Source organism: Elephas maximus, chromosome 5, assembly GCF_024166365.1.
Source record: "Elephas maximus indicus isolate mEleMax1 chromosome 5, mEleMax1 primary haplotype, whole genome shotgun sequence".
Taxonomy (NCBI): domain Eukaryota; kingdom Metazoa; phylum Chordata; class Mammalia; order Proboscidea; family Elephantidae; genus Elephas; species Elephas maximus.
The window spans coordinates 91,874,510-91,898,007 of record NC_064823.1 but is presented as its reverse complement, the minus strand read 5'-3'; the positions used below and the strand labels follow the sequence as shown (position 1 = coordinate 91,898,007).

Genomic DNA, 23,498 nt, shown 5'->3' with positions numbered 1-23,498 from the left:
AGTTGTTAAAGATTATCCTAAGAGTAATTAATTTAGATTTGGGGATTAAAGTCTGAAGAAAGGCATTTAGGTTGGAACTGGGAGAATGAGGGGAAAACACTAAACTAGGTTAAGAGTAGTACGTAGATTTGTGGCCAGGGTGGGCACTCTAAATTTTTTTTAGCTATGTTACAGATTCTGGATTTTATCTTAAGCGTAATGGGAAATTATCAAAAGAGTTTTTTGAGGAGTAATACAATAGTAACATAAAATATAATCAGAAATTTCAGTAAATTTTTAATAAGTAGGTATTGGAAACAAATGAAAATGAAAGATAATTTTTTATGAACCACAATTTCAAAAACATACCTGTCTACGTATCTTCTGGCTTCCACGTTATCTAATGCTGTAATAATTATATCTTGTTTAGTATAGAACTCATCATTGTAAATGGTCTCAGTGGCTGGACATACTTTATTCAGGTGTGCATCTATCTTTAATTGAGGATTTATTTTCAAGGTTGCACCAGCAGCAGTATAGCTTTTAGGTTTCTAAACAAAAACAAATTCTCTAAGAAATGGAAGGAATGAATGTTAAAGAAAAAAGACAGGCTATGAATGAACCTGCACACTCTTATTCTGGAATATATACATCTGAAAAAAGTAATGAGAGCATTTTCAGTTTTGGTTTGTGGAAATTATATTCATTGTAGGTACACTATATTTAATAATGCACCTTCTTAGTCTGAATAATTTATACATCGTTAACAAAAATCTAAACAACCTATATTTCACAGCTGAGTATTTTAGAATTATAAAAATATTAGTTAAAAGTCTGATTAAAAGTATATTTTTTCCAAATAATGATGTTTGAACTGTGTAAATGCCCAGAAAAAAATCAGAACTCATATAGTGAAATACTAGAAGTCCAGAAACTCGAAAATGACTTCTTATAGATACGGCAGTTTACTACTTTGAGTACTGAAATCTTTAATTGTTGCTATTTGTGGATGAAAATATTTTCAAACGTTATCACGTTTTAGCCTTATAAAAAAAAAAGGTTCCCCAAATATAATTCATTCTTTCTTTTCCTGAAATTTACTGATCATTACTAAACTAACTGGAATCAGTTTCAGGTATTATCAATGTTCATCTATGACTACTGGCTTTGACAATAAATATGCATAGATTATTCTGTTTGAATTCTTGCATCTAGTTTTAATATTTGTTTCTTCTACATTGTTAGTCTAATATGTTTCCCTTCTCAGTGCTCTAAGTGTATGAATCCAAAACTTTGTTGGAACTCAGGAAAATAAGAATAAATAGACCTTTATAGTTCCTCTATAAGTGTACAAAGTTAAGCAAATAGATTTTGTGACATGTATTTTACCTCATAAGAAACCCTGCTAATTAGTTTTTTATATTTAGACAGGTGAGGCAATTACATTAACATCTTATGCCACCTGCTTTAGTTACTTCTCTGTTCACGACATTACTAAGCTTTGTTTACTATGATAGCTAATGAGCTGCTGAACAGTAAAGGGAAAAACCATTTCCAAAGCAAAATCAAACGACTGACAGACTCAACTGCTTTCCTTTCTGACTTAAATATTTTTATCTCTGTGGGCAAGGAAGAAAATGAGAATAAGAATGATTTTACAATAAAAAAGGACTGAATAGTCAAGTAAGATCAAGAGTGTAAGAATTCTAAGAGCTAAATTTTACCTTTTTTAAAGCAATGACTAAAGAAAAAACAAAGTACCAAACTTGTGATCTATTCAAACTTCCATATCCTTAGCTTTTAAAACTAAATATGTAAACATACCTTACTGATTACAAAGTGAAAATAAAAATACTGCCTGTGCTTCAAAATTCAGACTTTGAATATCCAAAATTAGTGGGAAAACCAATTTTTACAGTAAATAGTAATTATATATTTTTTTCCTTTTATCATGCCCATTATTTGATAATTTAAGAGGTTCTATTAATAAAGAACATATTATGCTTGTCCAAGTACCATTTTCTATTTATAAAGAAAGAAATTCTCTTCTTTTTCACATAGTACAACACATGATTTAAATTTTAAACAGAACAGCAACATACCTGTATGTGATGGGGACGAAATAGGAACTGTCTATTCAAGTTGGATTTTTCTATCAAGTCAGGATCTGTAACTGTAACCTAGTATCAAGAAGGAAAAATATGTAACAGGTAAGTTTGTGATCTATTTTGCTTTTCTTAGTGCAGGCAGTCCCCCTAAGTCTGACTTATGTACAACCTGTAGTTAAGAACCAACCCCCAGAAATCTTATTATATTAAAAATTCAAGGCACAAACAATGGTTCTGATAACAAATGAGTGCTACTCTGCGATACTACTATATTAATATGTTAAATAAGCTAAGCATTAATTACAATCAAATAAAAGTAAAAGTAGTATTGGTAACCAGTTTAGAAATATTTTTAACCTAGACAAGCCACACTGAAGGATTCTACATTTTACGTACATACGTTTATCTTCTATTTGTTAATTCTCACTTCCATTATATCTAAGTTTTAAGGTCCTCTGATTATACAAAAATTTCAGTCCTTTTTTCTTCCCTCCTTCTATGTTTTCTATTCCTCTTTCAACATCATGCGCTCTTTGGAAACCCTATGGGGCAGTTCTACTCTGTCCTATAGGGTCACTCTGAATTGGAGTCGACTGGACAGCAATGGGTTTGGGGTTTTTTGGGTATTCAATGTCATTAACCATTTTTAACTTTAAAGTTGTTTTATTATTTGACTTCTCCATTATCTGTAGCACTTCTCATTATCTATAGTTCTTAGAGGGTCTATTCTTCTATTTGTCTCTGCTGATTTGTGGTGGTTCCTTCTTTCTAGTAGATTGTAATTTTTCACTGTGAACTGTTTTGAATGGATCGTGATTTATCTGCATAGTTCCATTCCTATGGGTGTGTAAGTATCACCATAATGCAGTTTCACATCTGCTTTATCAGGGATCTAGAAGCCTCAATGGTCCTGAGCCTGTAGTCATTCCCCTGTCAATGGTCCTGAGCCTGTAGTCATTCCCCTGTTTGGGATTTTTGTACCATGTAATTTTGGATCCTATACAACAGTGTGGTGCATGCTTTCAATTTGTCATGAGTGGGCTTTCCCTTTCTATTGAAGATTTTTGGACAGATATTCAAGAGAAACACATGTGAGTTACCACAGCTTTAAGCGCAGGATTTAATTTCTCTCTTAGCTCCTGGCACTTGGGGATTTCTTTCTTTCTTTCTTTCCAGGACGGCTACCTACAGTAACACTTTTTTTTTTTCCTGAAAATTTGTATAGCATGCCTATGTGTTTGCAGTAGAATAGAGGCCTATCCCCATTAACTTACCTTGTTTTGCTACCTGAAGTCAGTGAGTTACAGTTCTTTTCCTGACCTTTATATGCAGATATGCACTATGAATGTCTAAGGTGTCAAAGTATTCAGGCGATTCTCGAGCTTATATAACCAAATGATTTTTTTTTTTAAAAATTGTTGTTGAGAATATACACAGCAAAATACACACCAATTCAACAGTTTCTACATGTACATTTCAGTGACAATAATTACATTCTTGAAGTTGTGCAACCATTCTCACCTTCCTTTTCTGAGTTCTTCTTCCTCCATTAACATAAACTCACTGCCCCTTAAGGTTCTTATCTAATCTTTCGAGCTGCTGTTGTCACTTTTATTCCTTATGGATAGTTCTTAAAATGGCATAATGCTCAAGGCAGACATTTTTTACTGTTAAGCTAAACTACTATATGGTTTTAAGATGACTACAGGGGGTATTTCTGGTTTAAGGATCCTCTGGTTTTTTCAGGGCAATAGTTTCAGGGGTTCATCCAGCCTCCACAGCCCCAGAAAGTCTAAGGTCCAAAGAGGATTCAATTTTTTAGAAATACCTTTTAAAACCATCAGAATTAGTAGTAGTTTATGGAATACATTTAGAAAATACTGACCACGGATAATATAAATGTAGGGCATTAGTTTATAACTATGGTAGTAATCACTACACTTTTCAAGTAGAATAAAGTCAATATTCAATAAACTATGAAATGTGAGCTATTATGTAAATTTCAGCCATTAAATTAGTCACTTTGTTAATAATAAAGCAATGAAATCACCAGTCAGGGAAGCTAGTTTTTACTGTAAAGGAAAAAGAACACCAGTGAAATATATTTTTATTTAAATAAGTAACATGGTTTTGCAATTAACTCACATTTATAGAGTCTTAAGGATTTAAATTGTATACAAAAGTTTATATCATTTCAACTTTCTTGGATAATTGGCAACTGAAACTGTATCTGAGTACTCTGCACCCTTCTAATGTTAGCTTCTCTCTTCTTCAAAATTTACCAATTAATAAGAAGTGTCTAACAGAAACAACAAGAAAAATAAACAACAAAGCCCTTGTATATTTACCTTCATAAAAACATTATGAGGTAGGTAGTGCAGATACTGGTTTAACAGTATTACAGAAGGAAACTGAGGAGCAGAGACTTTAATTTGCAACAATTTCCACTTTTGAGAAGTGGTCATAGTATTATCAGGATCTTCCAATTTCTAGTTTAATGCTCTAGCCTCAAAAATCAATACTTTAGATTTGTGCAAATACAGTTCAAAATGGGCAGCAACAGAAATATAAACTTTGAACTCTGAAGGATTTCTTTCTTACCATTCCCTTCTCTTTGCCTGTGCCAACACCAAGCAAAGCAAAATTTTTTAGCATTTCACAGCCTATGGCTCCGCATCCTACCTATGGAAAAGAAAAATGAAATTAAACAGATTAAAAAAAACCAAGAACATCTATTTAGTAAATAGCAATTTCATCTTAATTTTCTTCAAAAGCCAAGTTATGTTAACACCTAACATTTTTAAATGACTTCAACAGTTGTGACTCATTTTACTTTAACATATTTGGCATAAAGAGATTTATGATGCCATTATAAGTATCAGTTAAAAAAAAAAATACACCAAATAAGGAAAAGGCTAATATATATAATTTCTTTAAACAGAAGGTATTTTTAAATTCTAAACAAGAGCCAAACATTGAGCTCATTTTTAATATAAGATAGAAACAAAGAGCACCAAACATTATTGCAACATTTTAATGAAAAAGATTCCTTGGTTTTAGGCATTTCTCAAAATTCGATTGATAGAACTATTCTAAGACTTTCCTATTATCAGTTTTAAATAAAAACTGATAATAGTAAATTCCATGTGTACTTGGGATTGCTTATTTTATGTGTCAACTTGGCTGGCCATGGTGCCCCCACTTGTTTGGTCAAACACTAGTCTAGATGTTGTTATGAAACAGTTATCAAACCAAACCAAAACTGTTGCTGTTGATTTCGACTCATAGCGACCCTACAGGACAGAGCAGAACTACCCCACAGGGTTTCCAAGGAGTGGCTGGTGGATTTGAACTGCTGACCTTTTGGTTAGCAGCCGAGCTCTTAACCACTGAGCCACTGAACCACTGAGGCTCCTATGAAGTAGTTACGTGATTAATTCAGTTGGCATTGCATACTGTAGATTATCTTCCATAATATGAGTGGGTGCCATCCAATCACTCGAAGGCCTTAAGAGCAAAAAAGTTTTTTCCCTAGGGAGTATTTTGCCTCCAGACTATAAACACACATCTTGCCAGAATCCTTCTCTTCCCTATCACCTCTGGGACACAAATACGTCAAAATTTCCTATCACGTATCACCTCTGGGACACATCTGACCTACAGATTTTGGACTTGTCAGCCCCCATAATCACATGAGCCAATTCCTCTAAATAAATCTCTCTGTATATCTCAGTGGTTGTTTCTCAAAAAATCCCTGACTAAGACAGCACTTAAAAGTTCATCAATGGCCGCTAATTTTCAAAAGATTATTTAAAAGATTATTACTAAAAATCAGCAGTAATTTGGAACCAATTATGATCAGAAAAAAACATAAATGGCAGGAAAAGTTAGAGCTTCCCTTCCAATGCAATGCACCAAGACACTTAAGATGGAATTTTTTACACACATATATATATCTCTCTTTATTTACTGATGAAAAAAAAAGCCCAGTCAATTATTTAGGTATATCTGGAAAATCATTTAATGTTCCAAACTACTCATTCTTATTTTAATTTTATATTGACTATTTCTTTAGACTAGGGATCAGCAAACTTTTTCTGTACAGGGACAGACAGTACTTTCAAATTTGCAGGCTATTTAGGTCTCTGTCACAACTCCTCGATGCCACTACGGTAGCATGAAAGAAGACACAGATAACACATAAATGAACGGGCTTGGCTGTATTTAAATAAAAGTTTATTTACCAAATCAGGCAGCAGGATGGAATTGGCCCAAGGGCTATAGTCTGCCAACTCCTGCTTGAAACATTTAATGGATGTTTATTCTGTTAGAAATTGAACTTGGTTAGACCCAAATCTGCTTTAATAAATTAACTTGATGATACACAATAGCAGTACAAATATAACACTTAGTCCCATCATTATTTATACTTACTAAAAAGATATTCAAATTTTGTAGCTTCTTACATAAAGAGTCTCCAATGCAGGCTCGTAAGGCATCATATCTATCTCCTCTGAATAACACATACGAAGAAAACAGAAAGGCATAAACAGTATTATTAAGATTAGTTTCATGATCGTTAATATCAATTTAACCACGTACTTCAAAATAGAATACTTTTTAAGTTTCCCCTTATCATATAAGCTCTCATATTTGAAAGAGAAAAAGCCCCATGAAGAAATTAGTTTCTCCTTTTCTGACTTGTTATTCTAAGTCCAAATGACTTAAGTGAAGGGGACTTCAGTTTATATAGAACAAATAATTCTCTAGGGCAGGAATTTTTAATAAAGGTTCTTAGAGAAGTCTGCAGATGGGCTTTGGAGTTGTTAACCCATTTAAATTGAAGGCAGAACTTGGGTTATGTGTATTTTGGGGAGAATGACTACAGATTTAATGGCTAATATAAATAAAAATGAAGATAGCAGTTTTTCCACCTAATATCACTATGGAAGTTTGAATGCTGAACTATTGTCATGATATATAACTTAAAACTTTATTGTTCATAAACCGGTTAAAAGATATGGTGGTGTCACAACACAAAGTAACCTCTTAAAGTAGAGAAGAAATGACTATGGAAAGAAACGACTTCAGAAAAAGGACATCTCAAACAAAAATATGTTTAGACAAAAACTCTTTTAATCTAGTGGTCTTTTACAAACATACAACTAGGAAAAAACAACAGAAACATCGGTATTACCGTGGGAGAAATTCTTCACGTTCAGGTTTGCCTAGTGATTCGACAATATCTGCTGCTTCGATATATAACTTAAAGTAGAAGATAAAAAACACAATTCATTATTTATAAAAGTTAAATTACTAGAAAAGGAAGCTTCCTCTTTTGCCATTATTTAATAATAATTTTAAAAAAGATAAAAATGCTAATTCAGAGCAAAACTAAGATTATAAAATATAATTACTTTTTATACAATTTAAATTGTTATATTCTGATTAAAATGGCAAAACTTAGAAGAGCTGTTAAAAGATACAATTTGATTAACACCTCTTAGCCATCCTAAGTAGTCCCTCCTTATCCGTGGTTTCACTTTCTGCAGTTTCGTTTTTTGTGGTATCAGTTACCTTCAGTCAATTGCAATCTAAAAACATTAAATGAGTACCTAGCGCGATGAAATTTGGTGTCATCTCCCTCTGTCATTCACATAACTCTTATTACACTATATTGTTATAACTATTCTATTTTACTATTAGTTATTATGTTAAATCTTTTACTGTGCTTAATTTATAAATTAAACTTTATCATAGGTACCTTATGTATAGGACAAAACATAGCATATTTAGGCTTTTGCACTATTCATGGTTTCAGGCAACCATGCTGAGGGCGGGGGTGTGAACATATTCCCCACGAATAAGCAGGGGCTACTGTATATTCTAATCTTAACAAACAACAGGAAATATTAGCTTCAAATCCATTTTCTGTAACAACATAAAAGCTTTGGAAGCCCCATTCAATCTTAGCTAAAATAAGTAATCTGACTACTTTTTGAGAAAAGGTATCTCGTCTGTATTTATTTTCCAGTTTGGATATATCATGTACCACATATAATTATATATACTATAGAACAAATGATTTAGGAAGCTACAATTCCAGCATTTGTTTATACACCAACCAACACGTTAATTAAAAAAAAGAACTTAGTCTTACTCTCATTTTCATTTAAGCGATTTATTTGGCTAAACTTGAACTTATTTAATTATGACAACATAGAACCTATATTAATAACATAGCTAACATATTTCTCATGAACAGCTGCAGCTAAACAAGACTGAATCTGTACTCTGCTACATCAAATAATTCAGCAGCAAAATAGCATTATGTGGATACCTTTTTAAACACAAAAAAATGATGAATGTAATATTCAAAATGTTTGACATGTTTCAAAAAAAGAAAGGGCAGGAAGAGAGTGTCCATTGATACTCTCTGCCTAATATTCCTTCTGGTAACAGAACGGATAGTTTTTATATCACCTTGTGATGTTTTACCCTATATACAGTTTTTGCGTTGTAAAAAATTTGGCCTCATCCAAAGAGAGGTCTGGCCTTTGTCCTGGCTCCTGAGGAGGCAGCCTCTAAACCCTTGGAATTTCCCAAGTGACAGGAGTGTCTTTGTTACTCATGGTGGGCTTTTGGGACCACATCTGATAGTTTATGCTAATGATGTGGCTCATGGTGGGCCCTCTGGAGTGAAATCAGCCCGATCTCTGTGGGGAGAGGGGCAGTCCTGCAGACTGAGTTCAACCAATCATGCTTAAGTAATGAAGTTCCAATACAAACTCTGGACACCAAAGCTTCATTAAATTTCCTGGGCCGCACATCAATTGAGAGAAGGGGATATCCTGAGAACAGAAGCTTCAAATTTGGAGCTCTTCTAGACTCTGCCCTACGTGTGTCTGCCTTTGGCTGGATCTAATTTGCATCCTTCCCTATAATAAATTGTGATTGTGAGTATAGCTTGTAGTGAGTTCTGAGTCCTTCCAGGGAATTATTGAACCTGAGAGTGCTTATGGGACCACCCTCCTTACAGCTGGTTTCAAAAGTGAAGGCAGTCTTGGGGACTGTACCCTTAGACCCTGCAGTTTCTCTCCAACAGGCACAATTCCTATGTTTTTCAGACATTTATAACTAGAAAGGGAAGATTTACGATGTCAAAATATTCCAGGAAACCAGTACAAGAATGCTGGGAGAAAAAAAACCTAAGCTAAAAGTACTGGAGACCAATCGAAAGATTTAAGAATGGAAAATTCATTCCCTTACTCTCACTATTGCAGGAAATACCCCTTAGAATGCAACTCTGGGTAATATTCCAATAGTTCCAACATACGATCTTGTTAGTTTCAATTACAGAATTAACTTTTGCTGGCATATTACTCTCATCTCTCTCATGCTCCCGAAATATATGCTAAGATTGCCTTTAGTATGTATTAAAAATACATAACAATACGCAACACACATTAATTGTATCATTGGGGAATTCGACCTTAAATATACAGAAATATAAAAATACAGAACTAACCCACTGGCACAAAGGAGAAAACTTTCCTGTTACAGCTTTCAATACTTCTTGGCTGGCAACACCTCCTACTGCTGCAGCAAGTGGGGGTAAAAAGCCTTGAGCAGTCCAAGAGAGCCAGTTCACAATGTCGACATTTACTTCAGGCTGAAATACAAGCCATAAAAGATGATAATGCTAATAGTATTCAAATAAACCTGCTGCCATCGATTCTGACTCATAGCGACCCTATAGGACAGAGTAGAACTGCCCCACAGAGTTTCCAAGGAGTGCCTGCTGAATTCGAACTGCTGACCTTTTGGTTTTGACCTTAACCACTATGGCACCAGGGTTTCCAGTATTCAAATAGTACTTAAAATTTCAATGACTTAATGTGAGAATCATCATCTTAACTTCTAAAAAAGCACACCCTCTCCTCACTTATTGACATGGTTAAGTTCCAAAGACCAGGTCATTATGCGAAAATGGGAGATGACTATATCATTACACAACTGCCAAACCACTGAAAATTATGGCCCAGCCAATTTGACACATAACCTTAACTGTCAAAGCCAGCATTACTCTTGCTTTGCACCTTGGCGTTTGTCACTGCCAGATGTACATTGTTAATGTGCACAATAGTTGATGGTAGATTTTTTTTTACAGTTGTTGTAAATGTGAAATGTTGGATAACGAGACAGTTGATAAGTGAGGTAAAGGTGTAACTCAATTCCCTACTACATAGCTTTTAATATCTCAACCTCTGGTAAAAGCTGCATTTGCATGTTACCTTAAGCAGTGTTCCCCTTTACCAGTATCTGCCTGGCCATTTTTGCTTTTGACTCTACATGTTACATTACTGCATCATTTAGAATTAACTGGAGTATTTATCATTTAATATTTTTGTTAAAGAAGGGTGTTGTAAAGGAAGTCAGTATTTACAAATAAACAATTAAAAAATTTTTTCTGAATGAAAATAATGAGTAGTTTTCACTGAAACTAGATAAAACAAGAATTAAAAAAAAAAAAATCCATAAGAAGCTTTCAGCGCTGTAAGTGGTAATAAAAACTAAAACTGGGGTGAATAATGAAGCAATATATTGTTAAAAGATAAGTTAAAAGGTGTTTACAAAAAATTAAGATAGTATGGGACTAATGTTGCAACATATTAAATCTAAGAGCCCATTATCACAAAGTTCCTAATTAGTATATTTAAAAACAGAAAAAGGTTCTGATGTTTCTCAAAATAAACTTCATTAGTATTTTTAAGAAAATGTTGGAGAAGTGATTTGGAACTATTATTTTAGCACAATTTTTGTGACAAAGATCTCTTCATGAGCGCTGGTTCTGTTTCTATTCTTTTAACATCAGTAACTTTAATCTTAACCTTAATCTTCAATTAATCTTCTAAAATTCTATGTAAAATAATAGTCTTGTGCATTTAGGAGGGGAGAGGGCTTCTATTATATTTTCAAGAGATATGTGATACAATTAAAGATAAATATCTGCTCACTATTCCACTCACTCCATTTCAACGTTCTATATTTCAACTACTTGCCCTCCCTTCTTCCTATTTAGCATTAACCTCGACTCAGATGGACTGGGATTTAGATTTAATTTGAGCCATTTTGAATACTGAGATATTGGTGGTGGTGATATTAAAAACAGCAACAAGAACGATAATATAAGCAGTTAATTTGACTGATCGCCTACTGTACCGAGCTGTATATTAAGTTCTCATATAATCCTCAATTCTACTAAATATAATTTCTACAAACGAGAGAACCGAAATGTTGAAACATTAAACATATTTCTTAAGATTTTACAGCTAGTAAGTGGTAAAACCAAGATATAAAGCCAAAAAGTCCAACTACACAGCTTTATTCGTACCATTAGGTTATACTATCTCCCAGGAATTCTATAATTTTTCTGTAAACACACACCACAAATCTGGAAAATTTTTGGATGCTCTAGGATAATTATAGCTGTCTAAATCTGAATGTTCCTACACAATCTCCAAAAATGAAAACAAAAGAACCCATACATACCTACAAGAGAAATAAACCAACACAGGACTTCAACATTACTAGAAAACAGAGATTATGAACTTCAAAATACCTGTACGTAGAGATATAAATACCAAACTGCGATAAAGCTATCCCTGGATTTTACACTGCCACAAGCCTGCACAAAGAGCAGGAACAGTCTGAAGAGACTGCATAGAAAAAGAGCGGAAAGTCCTAAAGGTGACAAAGCAGTCAAAATCATTCCTGGGGAAAAAAAAAAAGTCCCACACTAGGTATAAACATACAGAACAAAGGTCTGAAATCTGGCAGATCTCAACACTGGCAATAGCTAAAGGGATTTCTTTGGGAGAGAATGATGTAAACAGAGAGGGGAAGACATCCTTTGCTAGAGAAGGCTAAAGATGGACGTACGAGAGGAAATTTAAGGATTTAGTAAAAATGAAAGAGATTCACAAGATATAACAACACCTCTTCACCAGAAAAAGTCATCCATTAAAGTAACTCCTCCTAAGTATCCTGAGCGAAGAGGGTGTTTTGGAACTAGAAATCTAAAAAAAGCACCGAAAACCCAAATCCTGTCCACAAAATAAGCATAAAAAGCACCTACCATGTAAAACTGAGATTAGAATCAAAACATTTCAGCTAATGAAAATCTTCCCCCAAAACTAACCACAGGACAGTGGAAATACCACCGAGTGAATTACATATCTATCCTTAACAAGCACTTTGAGCTGTTAACAGAGTGGTTAAGAGCTTGGCTGCTAACCAAAAGGTCAGCAGTTCAAATCCCCCAGCCACTCCTTGAAAACCCTATGGGGCAAATCTACTCTATCCCATAGGGTCACTATGTGTTGGAATTGATTTGAAGGCTAATGGGTTGGTTTTTGGCTTAACAAGCACTTGGAGATATGTGGGCGGGGGGGGGACTCCACCTTGAATCAGAAATTAAAAAACTTGACAACACAAACCATCTACTCCACTCCCCCTCAAAAAGGTAAGATATAAATAACATTAAATAAAATCTGAATACATTATTAGAACGGGCTCACTGTGTACCTGGCAAAATTGACGTATTGATCAACCCAAGTATAACCTGATAAAACTATCAGGCTTTACAGATAAGAAAAAAATATACAGAGCCTCAAGGCAAAAAGATACGATAACTTATTAAGAGTAAGAAAATTAGGCTAGCATCATATTTCTCAACAGCAAGATATCAATGAATAAAGTGAGAACCTAGAATTTTATATCCAATTTAACTGTCTTTCATTTAAGAAAGCTACAGAAAAAAATTCTAACATATAAAAACTCAGGTAATGCCATAATTCTGAGCTCTTTGAGAAAATTCTTAGATACCCAACCTGATTTCAAGGAGCTCTAGTTGTAGAGTGGTTAAGCACTCAGCTGCTAACCAAAAGGTTGGCAGCTGGAGCCCACCAGGTGCTCTGTGAGACAAAGATGTGGCAGCGTGCTTTTGTAAAGATTACAGCCTTGGAAACTCTATGGGGTAGTTTTACTTTGTCCTATAGGGTTGCTATGAGTTGGAACTGACCCAACAGCAAGGGGTTTGGTTTGGTAGAACTTTATTTCAAGACTTACTATATAAAGCTACGGTAATCAAGACAGCATGGGACTGGCAAAAGGATACAATGGAGGATAACAGTTCAGAAATAGACCTACACATGTATGGCCAATAAATTGTTGACAAAAATGCTAAGACAACTGATTAAAGAAAGGATAAGTCTTTTCGGCAAATGGGCTAGAATTACTGATATTCACATACAAAAAAATTAACCTTGAATGATACTTTGCATGTTATACCAATAGAACTCACAATGCACTGAAATGACAAAACCTCAAGACTTTTGGAAGAAAACACAGAAAAGCTTTGTGGCCTTGGGTTAAGGAAAGATTTCTTAGATAGGACAAAAAATGCAAACCACAAAAAGAAAAATTGGTAAGGTGAACATCAAAATTAAAAACCCGTTCATCAAGAGACACTGTAATAAAAGAAAAAGATAACCACAGACTGGAGGAGAATATTTGTAAAACGTATGTGATAAAAAAAAAAAAAATTCTTTTTTTATTTTTATCTAGATTACATTAAAAAAAAAAAAAAAACACTACATATATGTTCCATACACACACATTAAAATGGCTAAAGTCAAACAAATATAATACAAGTGCTGGTGAGAATGTGAAGCAACTGAAACAAGTATTTTTGGTGGAAATGGAAAATAGCAGATATTTTGCAAGAGTTTAGCAGTTTCTTACAAAATTAAACATACATCTACCATATGACTGTGAATTACATTCCTAGGTGTACACTCAAGAGAAATAAAAACATGTTCACACCAAAATATGTACGAAAATGTTTGTAGCAGCTTTATTCATAATGGCCAAAACAGGAAACAAACCATATGTTAACTCATGCAGGGACAAACTGTGGAACACCTATACAATGGAATACTACTCAGCAATAGAAAGGAATGAACACACAATAATATGTATAAAACTCAAATTCATTATGCTTAATGAAAGAAGCCAGACTCTAAAGGCTACATACCATATGACTCCCGTTAAATAACATTCTAGGAAAAGCAAAACTACAGTGGTTGCCAGGATTTAATGGAGGTTTGGGGTCGGACAGGATTACAAAGAGGAATGAAGGAATTCTTTGGCATTACGGAAATAATGTATATTTTGGTTGTAATAGTGGATACATGACTGTATACTTCATTGTGTACAAAATTTTGTATACCTAACTATACCTAAAAAGGGTAAAATTTATGTGAAATACACCTCAATAAACCTGGTAAATATCTAATTAAATTATTTTAACCATAATTTTCAATTAACCTATTTCTAGCTTTTCATACATTATTTTTATTTTCCCTAACCACTAAATACGCAAAGGTCCTTCTTTTATGACTAGTGGTTCACTGCTTTCAGTACAAATTTATTATTACCTTCTTTGTTTTAATTACATAAAGTATAAGAGCACAGCTTGTTATCATTAATGTTAGAACTTCCATTCTTTTTTTTATATAGTCTAAGAACAAAAAAACAGTAATATTTTCAAATAATCACACAAACGGATGCAGTGCTGGAGGTGCTCACTCGTCTATGCCAAGAAATATGGAAGACAGTTTCCTGGGCAACTGACTGGAAGAGATCCATATTTATGCCTATTCCCAAGAAAGGTGATCCAACAGAATGAGGAAATTATAGAACGATATCATTCATGTCATACGCAAGCAAAATTTTGCTAAAGATCATTCAAAAACAGCTGCGGCGGTATATCAACAGGGAACTGCCAGAAATTCAGGCTAGTTTCAGAAGAGGATGTGGAACCAGGCATATCATTGCTGATGTCGAATAGATGCTGGCTGAAAGCAGAGAACACCAGAACGATGTTTACCTGTGTTTTACTGACTATGCTAAGGCATTTGACTGTGTGGATCATAACAAATTATGGATAACGTTGCAAAGAACGGGAATTCCAGAACACTTAATTGTGCTCATGAGGAACCTTTACATAGATCAAGAGGCAGTTGTTCTGACAGAACAAGGGGATTGAATGGTTTAAAGTCAGGAAAACTGTGCGTCAGGGTTGTAATCTTTCACCATACCTATTCAATCTGTATGCTAAACAAATAATCCAAGAAGCTGGACTATAGGAAGAATGGGACATCAGGATTGGAGGAAGGCTCACTAACAACCTGCATTATGCAGATGCCACAACCTTGTTTGTTAAAAGTAAAGAGGACTAGAGGCACTTACTAATGAAGATCAAAGACCACTGCCTTCAGTATGGATTGCACCTCAACATGAAGAACACAAAAGTTCTCACAACTGGACGAATAAGCAACATCATGATAAACGGAGAAAAGACTCAAGTTGTCAAGGATTTCATTTTACTTCGATCCATAATCAACAGCCACAGAAGCAGCAGTCAAGAAATCAAACGAGGCACTGCAGTGGGTAAATCTGCTGCAAAGGACCTCTTTAAAGTGTTGAAAAGCAAAGATGTCACCTTGAAGACTAAGGCACGTCTGACCAGAGCCATGGTATTTTCAATCGCATCATATGCACGTAAAAGCTGGACAATGAATAAGGAAGGCCGAAGAACTGACACCTTTGAATTGATGCCTTTAAATTATGGTATTGGTGAAGAATATTGAATATACTATGGACTGCCAAAAGAACGAACAAATCTGTCTTGGAAGAAGTGCAACCAGCAAGTTCCTTAGAAGGATGGCAAGACTGCGTCTTAAATACTTTGGACATGTTGTTAGGAGGGATCAGTTCCTGTAGAAGGACATCATGCTTGGCAAAGTACAGGGTCAGTGGAAAAGAGGAAGACCCTCGACAAGGTGGACTGACACAGTGGCTGCAACAATGAGCTCAAGCGTAACAATGACTGTAAGGACGGCACAGGACCAGGCAGTGTTTTGTTCTGTGGTGCATAGGGTTGCTATGAGTTGGAACTGGCTCGATGGCGCCTAACAACACACAAACACTGCTACCTTGATAGCTGCTAAAATGAAACTGCTGACTGGCAGGAATTGGCATCACAATGTGAAAAAAAAATTTTTCTAGGTAACATGTTGAAGTCCATATCTCATCTATGAAATACAATGAAGGGATGTGAATATATACATGTATGAAATGGCTGAGTTATAGGAAAGTGGCAGACTTTACATAGCAAGTTTTAGTGGGTTAATAAATCAAGTAAATTGGAACAGAATGATAAAGAATAATACCAATACAAATAACATAACAGAAGCAGCAAACATTTACTGTATGTCATGTATAGTTGTAAGTACTTTACAAAATTAAATCATTTAATGTTCAACACAACCCTGAGGTAGATACTATTGTTTATAGCACATTTTATAGATTTATAAACTAAAAAATACCTAAGTCAAGTAACTTGCCTAGTGTCATTGGGTTAGTAAGTTAACAAAGACAAGATTTGAAGGATAAGACATTTATGTGTTAGGAACACAAATTCTGATGGCCATAATTTTGAATAGTCACCTTCTCTTCCAAGGTTTTGCTTATAGATGTTGCTAGTTTCAACAGTTCTTCTGAATCTTGTCGGCATCTAGGATTCAACACAAAGCATCCAGATGTCTATTTTCTCAATTGCCATAAAGAGTTGATCATAGTTAAAACTACAATTTAAGAAATATGAAAAAGGATGTGGAATTATGCCAACAGCACAAAGTGCTTCATGGACTTAAATGTGACTGGCTTATGAACTAAATATATTGCTTCAAAATCATGCTATGATTAGCTCACCTAAGGATAGCATGTTAAGTAAGAGTTGGTTTTAAATATACAAGGCAAAAACTTTTGCAACAGTACTTATGATTTAATATTAAGAGGCCAGATGGAAAAAACACACAGTGGGTTAATAATTCAATCATTTTCAAATTTTTTGGTTTCAAATAGCTACAGCTTAAAAAAAAAAAAACTCAAATCCTTCAACAACAAAGGTAAATGTCTAAGATAATGCTTTTATAATAAAGAAAAAACTTATTTTTAAACAACTAACTTTACCCAATATTTGGCTTGCGACTGTAGTTCTCCCGAAACTGGTCCAGGGCAAGCATGGCTGTGTGAATCTGTAATGGTGCCTATTTAGAACATTAAAAAATTAGCCAACTTTGACGGAGTACTTATTCTGTGCCAGGTTCTGTGCTGAATGCTTTAAAAATATTATTTAATTTAATCCTTACAACATATGTACTAGTTTAGTATTATTATTATCTGTATTTAACAGCTGAGGAAACTGAGGCTTAGAGAAGTATTTGTCATAAAGGTATTATTTAAGTTTGAACCCCAGGTAGTCTGATTAGTTTTTACCAGGTCACATCATATGAAACTTACAAGTAATATCAGCTAAATAACAGCAACAAAAACTTGTACAAGATCATCTAATTCTTTTTGCTTATCAATTTACAAATTGTTAATTGCTTTCCTTATCACAAATACATTTACTACTATAAAATCGTATCCAGTGATTTAGAAAAAACAGAATATATGTTTCCAAAGCTTTTTTTGGTTGGGGGAAGGGAAGAAATAGGTATATACACTACACGGTCCAGAAAAACCTTTAACAATTCTTTGCACAAATTATTGTAATTACCTTTTAACTATCAATGCTGCCAAATCATTAAAAAATAAAACCTTTTTCCATTTTCTAACATGTTTTCATGATACAAATTTCCACTTTTAATTCTCAGGTGATAACTTGAGATATGTGGGTACAATATTCATTAAGTAAACCTTACAGAAAGGCATATACATGGTTACTCCATCTTAATTTGACAATCACCAATCCCCATTCCCCAACTGTGCTGTCTCTTTCAGCGCTGCGAAGTGTTTATTTACCTCAGGTTTGCTAAAATCCGCAATAAGGCACTTTGCATGTTTTATCTGCCTCTCCAGTGATTCCTAATAGAAAAAAAATTATAACTTCAGAGTAAGCAGATGATTATGCAGTCTGACAAGATACGCTGTTGTATGTCAGAGCACTAAAAAGCAACAGATCATCTCGAAAGGTGTGAAATAAATAGGGGCCAGGCCAGTATGCTTTAACTGAAATATGAAATAGCCGTCATTCAAAATAGCCGTCATTCAAAATAGCCGTCATTCTCTCGTCTTGTTATCTCTCACACACACACATTTATGCTAAACACCGTAAGACAACTTGTTCCACATAGTCAATTTGGGAAGAATTGGTGAAAATATTTATATATTTGAAAAAAAATCTGTTTCTAATCTAAAAGTTATATTTTCCTGATCTCAAGTTAATAGGACTTGTTATGCTTGACAAGCTTTGAATAAATACTCAAAGTTATTTATTTCTGTGTGAGACAAAGGCAAATAACATGAACAAACAAAAAACCCCAAAATCCCAAAAGCAAAACCCACATCCTATCTGAAATTTATTTGAGGCATAAACTATTCAACTAAGAAATTGGAGATGATGGCAAGAGAAAGCACGCAGAGGCAGATGTGACTAGCTTGGAGAAAGCCTTGTGGAGTATTTTATCTGTTTATGGTTCTGGAAAAGAAAAGGCAAGCAAGTTAAAACCTTGAGAATTTGGAAGAAAAAAACAGATATGCTAGACAAACAGCTTATATTGAGAAGTGATCTAAGGATTAAAGCAGCAGCAGACCACTTAGTTCCCTCAAACTAGTAGCCTTTACATTCTATTTGGCTATTTACATTTTCCTTTTGATGCCAGAAATTTATAGAATTATTTTACACATTAACATGCATACTGTTTCTGAAATTAAAAACTAAATTTAAACTCTGGATTAACAAATATGATAAAAGTAATATTTCTTTTACTTCAAAGAAGTAAAACTTGACAGGTATATACTGGTTACTCCATAACTTTATAATCACTCAGAAGATTTTATTCAATTTAAATACCTGAATAAAATTAAAAAAAAAAAAAAAAAACACTGTCTACATCCTTGCTAAATCTTACTAAAATACGTCAGTTTTCATGTTCCGTTTTAGAGTACATTATAAGAAGTATCATCAATTCTTTAACGATTCAGGAAGGTGCAGTTCCTGTGAGGTATTCTCATATACCTCAATTATATGCACATGGTGCCCTAGCAACAGAAGATTTGAAAGTTTTTTTGTCAGTATCAATTTATTTCCTTAAACTCATCTCATTTTCTTCAACCAAAACCAAATCAGCTGCCTCTGAGTTGACTCCGGCTCATGGCAACCCTATGTGTATCAGAGTAGAACTGTGCTCCATTGGGTTTCAATGGTTAATTTTTCTAAAGTAAATCACCAGGCCTTTCTTCCAAGGCACCTCTGAGTAGACTCAAACCACTAACTTCTTGGTTAGTAGTAAGTGCATTTAACCATTTGCACCACCTAGGTACTTCGATTTTCCTCAAAGTGAGTGCAAATTAAAAAAAAAAAAATTCTGTTCAGCCTTTAAATCAATTACTTGCTTGGTTAACTGTATTTATTATTTTTTTCTCTTCTGCCATTCTTCTCCTGTAAAGAAATAGTTTTTTACAGCAGAAAAAAAAAAAAAATACTTACAAAGTAAAATATTTTAGGAGTCTTAACTTGGACAGCTATGCCTCCATGTAAATATGGTTCCAGTTCTGTAGTATCACCAACACTAAAAGAAAATGGTGATACCACTAAAAAAAAAAAAAGAGGAACAATTATATAGTGATGCAAGTATTTAAATTTGAAAATTCATCATCATAAAGAAGTTAACTGTCCCGAATATAGAAGAGTAAGAAGATTCAGAAGATTCCAATATAAATAGTTTTTATGAGGGGAAAGCCAAATGTGGACAGCTAGACAGACAATTTTTTCTAATATGAACTTTGTTGTTAGCTGCCATCAAACTGGCTCTGACTCCTAGCGACCTATGTATAAAAGAACAAAATGTTGCCTGGTCCTGCAAACTTAAACAAAAATAGTAAAGAAAATTTGGGGAAGGAGGGAGCAATGAGAGACGCTCATTATTAGATATTAAAATATACTATAAATCTTCAATAATTAATATAGTATGGTACTGACTTATGAATAGATAGGCAAATGGACTAGAGAATTAAAAAATAAACACAAGTGCATAAGGGAAGTTAACGTACAATAAAGGTTGCACCTCACACCAGTGAGAAAAAGCTACATTATCCAATAAATCTTTGGGGGGGGGAGATATCTGGAAAAATATTCCAAATGGATCAAAGTTTTAAATGTGAAAAAAGTTCAGAAAATTTCTAGATAAAAGGATGGGGGAATAACTCCCTTAGAACCCTGGAGTGAGGGAGGCTTTTCTAACTATGGCTCAAAATTCAGAAGCCATAAAAGACAAGACTAAAAAATCCATACAAAAATTTTTACAAAGTATATTATACTGTGTTACATTTTTTCAGCTATACAATGAAATATTATGCAGATGTAAAAGAAAATCTAAAATTAGGGAAAAAAAGGTGCTCTTCAATTACTGTTGTGAAAAGATCAAGATACTTCATAAATGAAAAGGCAAAAGGCAGCACTGAGTATAATATACTTGCTACCTTCTGTGTAAAAAAGCATACCAAAAAACCCTGGAAGGATACAGAAGAAAGTAAAAATAGTGGTGACCTGTGGTAGATGGGTAAGAACTCAGGAGGTGCAAGTCAAGGATAGGCAGAAAACTTCTCAATGTAAATTTTTACTTGTTCTGGTTTTTGAACCATTTAAGTGATTCAAAAAATTAATTGGAAAAACAAAAAACTCATTAAGGCCCCATTCCCCACCCCCAGTCTAAGCCTTATGTATTAAGCAGAGGGAAAGGTCAGCAGAATACACACTGAACTTTATTGCTATTACCACTGGAGAGGGGAGTAGGCCTGAACTAGGACTCATTTTTAATCGCATTTAAACGTAAGTACATATATATTTACAATAAGTGTATATATTTTTGCTGCTTAAAAATAGTTTTTTAAGTAACAAAACTACCTTTGAGCAATAAATACCAATTAATAAAACCTTCATAAACAGCTCTTTTATTTAAATATTCTCCTTCTTCCCCCAAAGAATATTTTGGTACCAAATGTGGGTTTTCTTCATCCTCATTCTTTAGTATCCAGTGGTGCCTCCTTTTACAAGTAGCCCCAAAATTCTGATCCATCACCAAAATTCATAGTTGCATTTTAACAAGTATAATCCTAAACGATTAATTGAGTCAGGTTTTGCAAAAACAGATACGAATTTTCTAATATCAATGATCTGAACCTATGTTTTAAATATCTGTTACTGTTTGTTTCTGCCTGGAATACTCTTTTTCTCCACCTTCCTAAGCCAATACAATTTTAATTTTGGTGTCAGGTTTTAACTAAGACACCCTGTCCACATACCGACGGCACAGACAGGTGGACAGGTTAAGACAACTGAAGATCAAAAAGAGGAGTCAAATGCATTAAATTAAGACATTCTAGAAAAGCCACATAATGATGTTGCTAATACTGTAAATGTAGAAGAGGAACTGAAATTAGAGAAAACACAACTGGACCAATCCTTTCAAAATGTACAATAGTAACTTTATGCTGCATGCAGAAATGATGTTACTGAGTTGGACAGGCTTCAACTAAGAGAAAAAATATATATATTAATTTGCTATCCTACAGGTTTGGGGTTACTGTGTACCGTTATTTTGTCTACTTTGAGTGAAAATCCTTACTTGGTAAAACTGTGGCAGATTCTGGTCCAAAAGCAAAAAAAGACACCCCGTCCCCAGTGCTGTCTCAAAACTGGGTAGGTTTTCTTGCTAGGATTGGAGTTCCAAGAATGCTCTGAACTTCTCTGATATCATTCCTGTTTAATGGTAACATCTCCTCACTGAGAGTTTTGAAGCAAACAGCTATAGATTGTGTCTGTCGAAGCTGATGTTGTGCTCCAAACTTTGAGTATAGTGCCTGAATTATAAATGTGATAAATAATGAATAAGTATAAAGGAATTAAGGAAATATATCAACTTACCAGTTATTTGCTGTATAGATCCATTTAACCCTGCCATTCCATTAATTTCTCGAAATGTGACAAATTGTCCTGTCTCAAATTTGTGAGGACGATTTTCAAGGCAAGTGACAATGCCAGGATTAGCCTAAAAATAAAAAAAGCAATCTATTTGTGTATTCCTATATACTACAAATTCCTATCTCACACAAAAAGGACCATATGTTACCATAAAATTTCCAAAACAACCACAATTCCAAATCATTTTTGTCCTTAATAAAAGGAAGCCTTTAAGGCACTGTCACAAAATATAACCAACTTGTTTTAAATTATCAACATAAACATCATAATTTCTATATTTGGGGTGGACTGTTTAGGGACTGCACATAGAAATTAAAAATATTTCTAAGTTAGAAGATCAAAGAAATATAAGGACAAATGATGGAGATACAAAGCAAGGAAACTGACAGCTTACACCTTGCCCAATGCTATAAAGAAACACTTCATAGCCTAGCTTATCAGGCTAAAAAGAAAGGAACTGGCTTATATTGCCAAAGAGAATAGACAGGATGGGTCAAAGAAGAGGAATTTCCTAATTACATAAAATCCTACATACTGTAGGATAAATTACCATCATAGTAAAGTGATAATAATTTAATCTACATAAAATCTAAAGAAATTAACATTCTTCCTCCCTCTTGCAATTTTGTAGGTTCTAAATATTATTTTGCTGCTTAATATGAATAAAAATAATATCACAAATACATAGATTAAAAATAACAAAGTGGGTTTGCTAGTATCTCAAGAAATAAGAATTCATAAAGTCATAAGACTTTTAATAAGGAGAAATAATTTACTGATAAATGGGAACATTAATAATATATTCTAATTCATCATGGATAACCTCCTTATATCCTGTACTAGTCAATAAAGGAAAATATCAATGTAATACAAGAACCCGTATTTCTTGGAGCTTATTCTAAAAGTGTGATTTTTTGGGAACAAACTAAAAACAACCAGAGAAGATAAAGGGTTGACTAGCCATTAATATACCTAAAAGAATAACTTATGTGGAATAATAAACCATTCTGTGAGAAGAACACACAGAATGATTTTTCAATGAATTTTCCTTAAAAGGGGATAAGAAAGGCATACTGGGTTAAAAAAAAAAAAAAGGCATAAATAAAGAAGCACAAATACTAATAAGTCAAAGTTTATCTGGTTTCTTTTGGGCTTTAATGTAATGTGATTACAAAGAGTACAAACAAATCATATAAGTTAAAAAGAGGGCAGTAAAAAAGGGATCACGTGCATTTTCTAATTCCTTTAGAGAATAAAATGGTATCAAGAAGAATCTGGTTAGAAAATTCAGACTTTTC

General features: G+C 33.9%; 1 protein-coding gene across 1 annotated transcript in view; it reads right to left on the bottom strand.

Annotated features, from left to right (window-relative positions):
* UBA6 (ubiquitin like modifier activating enzyme 6) overlaps positions 1 to 23,498 on the bottom strand; it is a 101,662-nt gene that overhangs the window by 26,187 nt on the left and 51,977 nt on the right. Inside the window, exons 9-19 of the mRNA XM_049886098.1 lie at positions 22,144 to 22,267; positions 19,708 to 19,811; positions 18,021 to 18,083; positions 17,187 to 17,263; positions 16,662 to 16,728; positions 9,616 to 9,759; positions 7,285 to 7,352; positions 6,522 to 6,600; positions 4,689 to 4,769; positions 2,082 to 2,159; positions 349 to 530 (exon numbers count right to left, since the gene is read on the bottom strand). Coding sequence (XP_049742055.1) covers positions 349 to 530; positions 2,082 to 2,159; positions 4,689 to 4,769; positions 6,522 to 6,600; positions 7,285 to 7,352; positions 9,616 to 9,759; positions 16,662 to 16,728; positions 17,187 to 17,263; positions 18,021 to 18,083; positions 19,708 to 19,811; positions 22,144 to 22,267 — 1,067 coding nt within the window. The remainder of the gene's footprint in view (positions 1 to 348; positions 531 to 2,081; positions 2,160 to 4,688; positions 4,770 to 6,521; positions 6,601 to 7,284; positions 7,353 to 9,615; positions 9,760 to 16,661; positions 16,729 to 17,186; positions 17,264 to 18,020; positions 18,084 to 19,707; positions 19,812 to 22,143; positions 22,268 to 23,498) is intronic.